Source organism: Triticum aestivum, chromosome 7D (assembly GCF_018294505.1).
Source record: "Triticum aestivum cultivar Chinese Spring chromosome 7D, IWGSC CS RefSeq v2.1, whole genome shotgun sequence".
Lineage (NCBI taxonomy): Eukaryota > Viridiplantae > Streptophyta > Magnoliopsida > Poales > Poaceae > Triticum > Triticum aestivum.
Window position 1 is genome coordinate 31,167,304 of NC_057814.1, and position 12,258 is coordinate 31,179,561.

The window sequence follows — 12,258 nt, forward strand, 5'->3', positions numbered from 1 at the left end:
CAAATGGAGCAGCTTGCAAATTTCTTAAAATCTCACGACGCACGGGCGAAAAAAAGCCATCGATAAAAAAAAAGAGATTGATTGATTATTAGCACGGAAAAACCCTTGTTAATCATCCGCTTTACGTTCCACTACGAGGAAAGCTTTGCTTTTTCAGCTAGCCCTAACACATCAGGAGATTGGCAGGATTAAGCTGGATGGCCAATTGCTAGCAATCATTTCCTGCCCCTCCCCTGCTAATCATAATCATAATCATAATCACAATCGTAAAATAAAGCGGCTTTCGACGAATTAAGCTCGTAACCGAACCTACTATGCGTACTTAACCAAGTGCTGGGAATGATGTTAGGATATGATTAGCGCAAGATTGGCCTCATGATTGCCTCAATCAGTTGCAGGTTATGGCTAAAAGAAAGGCTGAGAAGATTCCTGTGCTGCAATGGGACAACTAAATGAATGCCCTGCTTTCACAGAAGTTGCCAAACCCCAAATGGGTTTTGTTTGATTGAGTAGGAGGTCAAGTGGGCTAATGATGCATGAGTAGTAGCTGGGTTAGGATGCAGTGGCCCGTAATTTAGTGTTGTTTTCGAATCGAGCGGTTTAGTGAAGACAATGATCTCTAGCAACTAAATTTCCAAACCTATCTGATGCATGGTCCACCTCCATTAAGCTGTACAAGAATGCTAAAGAACGACTTTCCCGGCCTCTTAACACATATTGCAAAGCACAAACTTGATAACCAAAGAATATAGGAAAGGAAAAGGAAATTGGTAGGCACATGGTGAACACCATAAAAGCCTGATAAGCATTTTGATTATTTTATTCGGTAGGGATTGTTAATATATACCATGTTGCCAGATTTCCTTTCTTAAGGGAATTAACTTGCCAAGACTTAATGCAAGATCAGGACAGAAGGAACATCAGGCTATTTGCTTACCACTCCCTCTGTCGCAAAATGTAAGACGTTCGTGTCAAAAAACGTCTTACATCTTGAGGCACTCCCTCCGTCGCAAAATGTAAGACGTCCGTGTCAAAAAACGTCTTACATCTCAAGGCAGAGGGAGTAAACAGGAGCAACAAGTTTTGGCAACATAACCTGAAAGAAGCAAACCATCAACCTCTTTTTCTTAAGAGGAAGTTTTTGGCCATGGAACCAAGAAAGCATGCCAGAGAACAAAGTCCTTCAGGATCCATGCTTAAAAGGTCCTCAGGAACAAAAGGTATACCAGACCTGGTTGGAACTGGGAATCAATCGGTCCAGGAACTCTTAACCTGGTTTACAATGTAATACGAAAGAAAAAAAATCAACATGAGTATCACTAAAACAATAATTATAGGCTTTTCGACACCGAGGATGCTCAGATATCTCTGCACGAGTATAATTAATAGATAAACCGGTAATTTGCAACAAGAACATACTGCAGAAGAACTGAACTGTATAGAACATGGGTGATGGTTTTACAACATCCACAACAACAACATCCAACAATGAGAATTTGGTTGGTATAACCGGCTAGTATCACTCTTACAGTCTACAATTAAAACAATGGCAAGCCTTACAAGCTGATAGGGTTGCAACCCTTATCTGTCGCCCCATTCAGCCGCCTGATTGCTGTTTTGCTGCGGTAACACCACATCTCAAACGCCTCGGTGAGGTCAGGGTATCTGAACTTGTCTGCTTTCTGCATCCAGTCCAACAGGATATCCGACTGGTCACCTGAAGGCAATGCTAAAATCAATGAAACAATTGCGCTCTCGATGTTCTGGCACAAGCCCGCGTCCATCTGAGGAAATGCCTCGTCTTTCGCCTTGGCATCAAGGAAGCGCTTTGTCGTCCGGATGTACGGGAGCCATGTCTTCACAAGATGCGTTCTGGATGTTGACGGGAGAATCACAGAGCCATAGCCAACAGCATCCAAGGCCTTTCCAGTCACTTCTATAAGCTTCGTCTTCACAGTCCACAGACCTGAGCTATACTTCTCGTCCTGAACCACCGAGACAACATGGTCTGAGATTTCTAACCAGCCAGAAACAAACTCGTTCATCAGCTCAATCTTTGACAAGACGGTGGTTATCCAGTCAATGTCAACTAAGCTGCGCACAATCCTTTGCTCTGCTTGTTCAGGCAATTTATCAAACTCTGAGGCCAAGAGATCCAGTCCAGTCCTAAGTGTTGAGAACAGCTTTGTCAAACCTTCCCTCAGGACAGACCTTACATCTTCATCCATCATAACAATTGCAGGGTCATCACCATCATGGAGCATGAAGTCAATCTGCTCTTGAGCAGCAGTCTTGAGGTCATCGAATAAAGGAGCAGCTGAAGTCTCCATGGACGTAGCGAAGCGCACAGCGGAGATGAAAACAGTCTTGACAGCGTTCGCACTGGGAGCTTGCAAACGGGCTAACAAAGGTGCAGCAGCTTCTGGGGCCAGGGTCTGAGCAAACTGTAAAATCTCTTCCTCCTCCTTTTCGTCCCAGGAAGCAGATTCAAGATACCCGATGCAGGTTTCGGCGACGAACTCGGATTTGAGAGAGATCGCTGCTCGAAGAACGCCAAGAGCCGACTTAACGGAGGTGATTGCGTCCTCAATCGATTCTCTCGAAAGATACATAAACTTCAACAACTTGACATAATGGTCATACTCAGCCCTCGGGCACTGGACTTGAATGCAGTTGTTATTGCTACCACCAGAACGAGCATCGCTTTGACCCAGCAAGTCCGCGAAATACTTGCTCCTGGCGGAGAGGACGGACGAGTGGCAGGGAAACCGTTCTGGCTGCTCGCCGCGCCCGCCGGTCCTTGTAAAGCAAACACGGACATCGCTCGTAGACTCGTCAGCAAACTTGTATCCATCAACAGCATCAACCGTCTCCATGTGTGATCTATAAAGTATACCCTGGAGATGAGTGGCAGCAATCTTCCACCTTCATTTGCAACAAGAAACCCCACAAGCCTGCACAAACATCATGAAAATACGATCAGTTGTTTCGACCACGGGTGCAAAACAGAAGTGCTGGTTATAAATCCTATGACATTAATACCAAAACCAAAGAAATGGAAACAAACAACACACTTCTCGGCGTCTGAATCTTAATCCGATTTAGAGTCGGCATCCAGACACCCGGTTAACTACGCAACCTTGCCTTATTTAGATCGTTTCGTCCGCTTCAGGGGTACTAACTAACGGCACCGTAACGCCAGAACACTACCGAGAACACCCACAAATTGATCAGAGCTAGCAGCAATTGACATACTGCCCATAGCTGACACACCTGCCTCTGTTCTGCCCCAGGAAAGCAACACCCCATTTCCTCACACCTGGGCCGAAAATCGATACGCGGATGTTGCAGATCCGCGGGCACCATGTGCGCTAAAGCTAAGGAGGAACCGAGGGGGTTCATCGGAGTATCTACAACCGGTGGTCTGTAACTGGAACCCACCCGTCCTCCGCCCCGACCGAGCAAAACCGACCCCTACGCGATCATCGGGGACCGAAGCCGGCGGCACGAGGACGCTTCACCGGCGCGTCCTCCCTAACCGGCGCTTCTACCGACGGTGCCCCGCCCAGATTTGAGCGCGGCCGCGGCGAAATCCGCGACGGGGAAGAAGGCGGCGGGCGGGGTGGGTGGGTGGATGGATGGATCGGGGGCGCGGTACCTAAGGAAGCCGGCTGATCGCCGCTCCGGCGGAGGGAGGGAGGGCGAGGGTCCGCGGTGCTCGTCGCCGTCGCCGGGGAGGGAGTGAGGGGGGGAAGCGGTGGCCGGTGGGGATGGGGATGGGGGCGGGGTGTGGGCGTTGCAACTTGGGGGCGAGTGGTGGGATGGGAAGGGGGGGTGCACGTGGTGGGGGAGCGGATGGCCGGGCTCCATCTGGCCCGTCCGTTTCCGATCGGGCCGCCACCTGGCCAGCGGACCATAGATGGATAGACATCCACGCCGACCTCGCGCCCACAGGTGCACAGCGCCGACCGAAAACTTTTTTTTTGAATGAAAAGGGGTTTCCCCGCCCCGACTTTATTAAGCCAAGGCAAAACGGCAACCAACATAAGACTATTTAACAGCGCTCGGCGGCAACCGGAGAGTAGCTGCCACAGATAGAAGAAACAAAGACTGAGCTGCCCTATTACAAGTTTCAAGAAGGTCCAGCTAGGGTACATAACCAGGTGACAGACATGCCAGTCGACACAAATAAGCTAAAATAGCAAACTAGAGAGCATCACCCAGCGGCGCCCCTGGTAGCAGCATCACCGCCACGCGATCCTAAGCAATTCCTTTCTTCGATGATCCAAAAGTCTTAAGCAATGGAGAAGAAGCGCACCCTGAGCCTCTGAACATAAGATTTTCCACTTCCTGATCATTGCCCCCAACAGGTCCAAAACACATCGTATACTTCGTCATCTTCTCCCCTGGAAAACAAAGTCATTTCGAAATCGCCATAAGCTCCACAAGGTAGCAGCAGTGACAATATTTAAAGCTTCACAGTATTTTCTCCTCTTCCAGAAAGAAGACAGCAGTTCAAAAGATTCAGGTGCAGAAATATTAAAGCTATCAGCTACCACCTCCCAAGCATGTCTGGCAACAATGCAATCAAAAAATAGATGCTGGATGGTTTCAGGTTCACTACAGAAGACACACGACATGTCATTCACATGTCTGCGCTTGGCCAAATTATCCCTAGTTAAGCTCTTATTGTAGTAGATCAACCAGAGAAAAACATGAATATTGGGTGGAACTCTAATTTTCCAAATATCATCTTTGATAGCAGAAACTATCCCACCAAAGTTAATCATTTTATAAAATGATTTGACAGAATATTTGTTAGATGATTCTAGCAACCAAACTGGCTAGTCTGGGGAATCAGACATGCACACTGGCTCGACCACCTTGATGAGCTCCTCCCATCTTTTTAGAGTGCTTTCCATCACACACCTTCTAAAAGTTAAGTGCAGTTCCCCATCCACCCAAACCTGTGCAAGAGTAGAGTCTTGTTGTTGACAGATAGTAAACAAGTCCCAAAATGAAGTTTTAAGAGAACAGTCCCCAACCCAGGTGTCATGCCAGAAGGCAATACTCTTACCATCTCCAGGAATCCATCTATAGAAATTTCTAGAGGCTGCAAGAGCCCATGACAAACTTTTCATAAATGGGGACCCCAGGGTTACCCTAGTATTAAAGAAATTAGGGCTGGAAGTGTTATACTTGTAGTTTAACATCTTCTTCCAGTCACTATCCCTGTCATCATAAAATCTTTTCCCCCATGAGGCTAGAAGGGCCATGTTGAATTCTCTAAGATTTGGGACCCCCATACCCCCAAACTCTTTCCTTCTGGAAATCAACCCCCAATTAGCAAGATGGTATTTATGATTATCACCCATATTCCCCCAAAAGAAGTGTGACATTTGGGATGTAATCATATCAATAACCCATTTGGGAAATTTCATAATAGACATCAGGTAAGCAGGAATGCTAGCAATGCAAGTGGTAAGCAGAATCAGTTTCCCTCTATATGAGAGAAATCTCCCCAACCATCCAAAAATGTTTTTGATAATTCTGTCAATAATGGGTTGGAGGTCCTCCCTTCTAAGTTTTTTAAAGTGAAGGGGGACACCTAAATATTTAAAGGGGAAATCCCCAAGCTGGCAACAGAAAACCTGGGCAAAATCCTTAGATAATTTATCAGAGATATTAATAGCATGAAGATCACTTTTATGGAAATTAATTTTCAAACCAGATAAATTTTCAAAGCAGGATAAAATCCACTTCAAGTTCTTGGCATACTCTAAAGAGTTATCCAGGAATAGGATGATATCATCAGGATATTGCAAGCTGATCACCCCACCTGGGAAGGCGTGGGGTAGCAATCCACAAATCAAACCACTATTGGCAGCTTTATGGAGCATTTTAGAAAAGACATCAGCTACTAGATTGAATAGGGGTAAGTGAGGATCACCCTGTTTCAATCCTTTTCCCCCAGAGAACTGGGGACCATTAGAGTCATTGATTCTAACCTGAAAAGTCCCTTGGTGGATAGTAGACATCACCCAATTCACCCACTTACTACCAAAGCCTCCAGAAAGAACCATTTCTTTCAGGAAGTCCCAACTGACTCTATCATACGCTTTCTCATAGTCAAGTTTAAGAATCAGGCCAGCAGACCCTGATCTATGAATTTCATGAATGACCTCATGGGCCATAACCACACTCTCCAGAATGAATCTGCCCTTAATGAACGCAGTTTGGTTGGATGAGATAAGCTTGTCACATAAGGGGGAAACCCTAGTAGTCATAGCTTTAAAGAAAATTTTAACAGCACAGTTACTAAGGCTGATAGGCCTAAAGTTCTTCATATCTCTGGCCATAGGTATTTTTGGAATAAGAGTAATGATGGCATGATTCAACTTATATATATATCAAGTCTACCACTCTCAAAGTCTCTAACCATCCACATAAAGTCATTTTTAATCAGATCCCAAAATGTTTGATAAAATAAAAAGGAAAGGCCATCAGGGCCAGGGGCTCCACTAGCATAAGAGCTCATCATAGCTTGTTTAATTTCCTCTTCAGTAAAAGGTCTCTCTAGATGTTCTCTCTCATCATCGTTAACTAATTCATCCTCAGCCCAAAAGTCAGCATCTAAATGGATGTCATGTTTAGGTTCAAAAGCAAACAAATCTTTGTAAAAAGAAGTGGCAACCTCAAGCATCTCCTGGGTTGAATTGACCACACCATTAGGACTGTTCAGTTCAGAAAGATGGTTCTTCCTATGTCTGTGGTTAGCAAGGGCTTGAAAATAAGCATTATTTCTATCCCCCTCTAAGATTTTTCTGTCCCTAGATCTCTGCCAAAGAGCAGTCTCCTCTTTCTTCCACACTTCATCCAGTTCTTTTTTAATCTCCTTCATCCTGTCATAGTCAGACATAGACAGTTGTTGGGTTTCTGACATGACATCAAGTTTGTCAAACTCCAAAAGGAGTGCCCTCTTTTTTTTTCTTCAATGCTGCCTCTCTATTAATACTCCATCCTTTAGTTTTCTTCCTGAGAACTCTAGTCTTAAGCATCCAGTTATCAGTTGAGGATTTGGATGAAGACACAAAGTTCCAGGCATCTACGACCATTTGATGAAAGCCTGGCTGGGAGAGCCACCATTTTTCAAACCTAAAAGGTTTGGGGTTGGATGGAGTTCTAGCACCAGTATCAATGACTAAGGGAGTATGATCGCTCCCCACCCTGGGAAGGGCTGACAGGGTGGAAAAAGGAAAATGAGCATCCTAGTTCACAGAAATGAACACTCTATCTAATACAGCAAACACAGGGGAAGTCTGGTTATTAGACCATGTGAATATCCTGTTAGAGATAGAAATCTCCATCAAGGCCCATATGTTGATCCAGTCATTAAACAAAAATGCAGTCTGTTGATTAACTAAACCACTACTTTTTTCTTTATCATTCATAATCAAGTTGAAATCACCACAAATCATGATAGGATAAGAAGCATTTGATAGAGTATCATGCAACTCAGCTATAAAATCGATCTTGAGTTCAGCATAAGCAGACCCATAGACTAGCACCATTTGCCAGACAAAACCATCAGTTTTATTTTTAACAGTAGCAATGATGGAAAATTTTTGATTAATAAAACCAACCACCTCAAAAATTATTTTCTTAAAACCCACAAGGATCCCCCCAGCAGTATTATCAGCTGGCAAAAAATGCCATATGAAATTATCAAATCTATCAATAGCTTTGAGGAAACCCTCAGAAATATGCTCCTTCTTAGTTTCTTGAAAACCAATAAAATCAGGATCAGATTTAGCAATAGTATCACAAAGGCACTGTATCTTCCCATGTTGCCCTAGTCCTCTAATGTTCCAAATTAGACCTATCATAACTAATTAATTTTGAAAGGGTGGGATAAGCCACAAGGCCTAGCTTTAGTTAGCACAACAGGTGTCCCCCTAGTAGCATCAGAAGTGCCAACTGGCTCCAAGGGAAGGACACCATTAGGTGTACTAGCTAAATCATTAGAGTCAAAATCAAGATTATCAGGGAGCACAATTTCAGGATTATTATTGGCGAACACCAAACACCTCTCTTTCTCCACAGCTATCATATCATCAATGGTCAGAGATTTTTGATTACCACCCCCCCAATTATCAAATTCATTTGACTTATTTGATTAGCAAGAATAGATTTATCCATAGTAGAAAAGGATTTACCTTTGAATGTTTGTGGAATCTCCAAGTTCTTCTTCATTTTATATGCAGCAGCTTTCTCCATGATGTTCACATAGCCATGCCCCCTAGTAGCAGGCCTTTTAGCTAGCACAGGACCCCATTTAGGCTTCTTCTCATGGATATTCTCATCATTTTTTTGGTTTGGTTAAGTGATTCCAACAGGGATCTCTTCCAAGACTCACTCTGTAGGATTTGGACAGCCTCAAGAGGGAGAACCCCCAACTCTTCTTCCTTTGAATCCTCATTTTCAGAGTCAGAAACATCAACTGATCTTAACAGATCCTCACAGTATTCCATACTACCAATATTCTTCTCAAGAGTTATGTAAGCAGCATTTTCCCCAAGTAGAGAATTTTCTGGTATCATCATTTTTCCATCCTTCCTTTCCTCCTCACCAGACATGTGGTTCTGTTCTTTGAGGTCACCAGCAAAGCCAGACTTGTGCCCATCAGATGATGCATCATCAAAATCAACAGCAGCCAAAGCACATTTCATGATGAACTCCTCCTGATCAGCATCATTCCCATACCCCATAGGTGTAACCACCCCCCTTTGACTACCAGACTTGTTTGAAGATACCTGTTTAGTTGTAAAATTAGCTTTGTCTAGTTCATCAATTGCCTGATCATCCTCACCTGATCCTTCAGAAGCATGCTCCTCCTGAGCTCCATTCTCTTTTCCAGTCTGTTCTTTCTCAGCACCCCCACCTTCCTCATTACCATCTTCATCCTCATCCAAATCAATGACAGAGTCAACACCTCCTGCTTGCTCAAAACCTTCCACAGTAAAGCCAAGTAGGAACAGTTTTTTCTTCATCTCAATCAATCTCTCAAAAGGAATTTTGGTTGGGTCTCTGCAGGCTATTTTGATTCTGACGTTCTCAAAAAGAGTTCTGAACATACCATTCCAGTCCACATCTGTAAGCACTCCAAACAGTGAAGCAATTTGGGCAAACACCTTCCAGGTACACCACTTTGGGGGAATCCCCTCAATCAGCACCCAGGCTTCAATCAACTCTCCAAAAGGCTCACAACCCCCTTTCCATTCAGTTAGTGTCACATTCACATCTTGCGGCAGGGAGAACCCAGGTAATTCAATTAGGTCTTCCACTTTCTTCCAAGGAGGAAATCTAACTAAAAATGTCTTACTGAAAAGACCTCTGATTTGCCAAGGCCAGTGTTTAGTTTTGCAAAAGGTAGCAGATAACAGTTCCATCAGCTTAGCACAGTCCACTTCTCCTTTCAGGATGTTAACCACCGCACAGTTCTGGAAGTTTAGCTATTTCGACTCATTTGCAACAGGAACATCTACATGGTAGAAACCAAGACCTTGAGCTCCACTACCAAAAAAGGCAGCAGTAGGTTGAATCTTAGACCACGCTGCACAGTTATTCACATTGTGATTCTTCTGACAAATAAAGCAGGCTTTCGGCTTCACGCAATTCCCCACGTAATGCCCAGGTCCACCACAATTAAAACAGATAATGTCCTTATACCTAGGATCAAGGACTTGTTCCACTCCAACCTCGACAGATTGGGATGATTGTACCTGAGCGGAACCAGCAGTGAAGGCTGTAGATCTGGTGGGCTTGGGGGCAGGGACAGGTTCCTTTGCGGCAGGCGCAGTTGGTTTCCGCCCAGCAAAGGAAGTGGGTTTCTGTCCCGCTCCTTTGGACTGACCAGCAGAGGGATTGCTGCTCCCTCCTGCACGGCGGTCGGCCATCTTCACCCCTCGCTTGACAGCTTCTGCGAAAGAAATTGAACCAGGGCCAATCCCTTCGTGAACCACTTTGATTTGTTTTGGAGGTGGGTCAAATGGTCGACGGGACGCAGGGAAGCAATCCGCAGCCAAGAAGGAGTTTTTCTCAACCAAATCTCTCCGGATCCAGCAAAGGAATCCGGTTTTCGGTGGAACTTGTGGCTGCAGGGTAGGGTTTCTAGGGTGGCGGCGGCGAGGGGGGGGGGGAGGGAATGAGCCAGAGCTGGCCGAAGTTCTCCTCCACATTATCTAGGGAATCAGCTTTACGTATTCCCCTCGCCCTTCCTGCTTTCTCACCAACCACACGTAAATTGAGTGTGGGGCCAGGGACACCTGGATTCAGAGGAGGGGCATGACAGGGCGACGCCGCCTCAGCTTTTTGGGTGGATTTTAAACTAAGGCCAAGCCCCTCGCCGGAGACCACCTCCGACGAGGTCTCACCAGCTGCAGAAGCAGCAACGCAATCCTTACTATTACTAGCATCAGGAGGGAGAACCCTCGATTCTAACACCAAATCCTGGACAGGCGACCGAGAAATCTGAGCATCACAAACTTGTATCCCTCGACGGCGCAAACGAAAATCCCGCAAACGAGCCTTAAGAATCAAATTAGCACGGAGATGCAAACCTAACTCACCAGGCCAAGGCGGGGGATCGATGGGTCGTCGCTGTGTCTGAACCAGTCGGGGCAGCCGATCTACTGGCGGCGTGGGGGCCAAACGGTCCCCGGCGGGATGAACTCCGGGGGGATGTTGGCGATCCCCTCCCACGATGGTGGCCTGATGTTGAGCCTCGAAGGATTCGCCGTCCTGAAGTTCTCCCAGCGGGCGGCCTGCCGTGGATCCGGTGACTCCGCCTCTTGGATCGCCCAAAACAGCAGCTCCACATCCTCGCAGCCGATGAAGCGCGCGCGCTCGACGAAGTTCGCGTGGCGGAGGATGTGCATGTGAATCTCCCCCACTCGTCGCGATCGGGGAAGCGCTCCCGCACCACCCGACGCATCTCGCGGCGGGCCTCCGGTGAGTGCGGATCGATCTCGGGCAGCTGAGCCACTGCGGGGGATGGAAGTGCCCGTGGCTCCGCTACCCGCGCCGCCGGCATAAGCCGACGAACCCGCACGCCGCGTCGACGCGCTCCAGCCATGCGGATTCTCAGATGGGGATCTGGGGTGGAGAGGACTCGGCGAGATGCGTGGGTGGGTGGGAGGTGGAGTTGGCTTTAATGGCGGTCTCGTCGCTTCACCCGAGGGGGAGGGGAGGGGCGGGGAGGGGGAGGGGGAGAGCGAGCCATCCTCTCTCCGACCGAAAACTGCCGAGTAAATCTTTCAAAAGGGGGAAAAGGTTGAGTAAAAGGCATCCAAGGTCATGATTCTTTTTTTCCAAAGTTGTCAAATCGGTTCTATTATTAAGGAATGTATTTCTAGGTCCTTTTAACCAGGGTTCCATCGGGGTGTCGCTTCGGCTACCGTCACATAGGTGGGGCGGCGCTTCGACTGCCCCCATGTCAGCAACAGGGGCTCGTGGCGGGACATATTTGCGCGGGAAGCGTTTGATTTTATTTTCTTGAAAAAGGCTCCTCTCCCGATCTCTCCTTTCTCTCTCTCCCGTGCGCCAATGCCGTTATGCCTGTGAGCGAAAGCTCGTTTCTTAGGAAGCGAGCGAAGAAGAAAGGCTCGGCGTCATCGCCTACACATGCCACGGTACTAGCTCCTCCTCCTCCAACGCTCTAGCAGGAGTTGTTTGTCGCCGGGAAGGTGCTCATGCTGCCAATTCAGGAGGGCCATTTGGCTTGACTCGAAACGAACGCTCTCAAACGTGAATGCGTCTTCTATGAATACCCTAATGACCGGTTTATAATTATGGATTGTTAGAAGTTTAGGTTGAGTTTCATGAAGACCTCAAACCAAAGAGGCGATCATGTGTCAAGTTCACATCCATAAACTGGCTATTTTTGTCATCAATTTATCGACGCATTTGGTTCACGGCCAGGTAACGTAATGGGCTTTGGTTTCGGGAAGCTCTGCTTCCGATCTCTGTTTACCAGACGCGTGCTTTGTTTGGTTAGTGCGGTTGGGCCCGGTTTCCTAATCAGCTGATGTTCGGCTGTTTTCAACTCAGCGAAGCGGCGTATCAGGAAACACGGTTAGCGAAGACGCAGTACGCAAAACAAATGCAGTCTATGGTTTCCGAAAGCGCAGGTATCAGTAAGCGCGCCAAACTAACCGAACCAAACACGTCGTATGTCTTTTTAGGCAAATCCTTCGAATT

At 46.7% G+C, this 12,258-nt stretch overlaps 1 protein-coding gene across 1 annotated transcript; it reads right to left on the reverse strand.

Annotated features, from left to right (window-relative positions):
• Nucleotides 1–1,416: 1,416 nt before the first annotated feature.
• On the reverse strand, nucleotides 1,417–3,806 carry LOC123166174 (BTB/POZ domain-containing protein At3g05675). The gene is made up of 2 exons (XM_044583944.1): nucleotides 3,659–3,806; nucleotides 1,417–2,954 (listed from the first exon to the last, which is right to left on the reverse strand). Exon 2 carries the CDS (start codon nucleotides 2,874–2,876, stop codon nucleotides 1,557–1,559), a length of 1,320 nt encoding a protein of 439 aa, XP_044439879.1. The 5' UTR covers nucleotides 2,877–2,954; nucleotides 3,659–3,806; the 3' UTR covers nucleotides 1,417–1,556.
• Nucleotides 3,807–12,258: the final 8,452 nt, after the last annotated feature.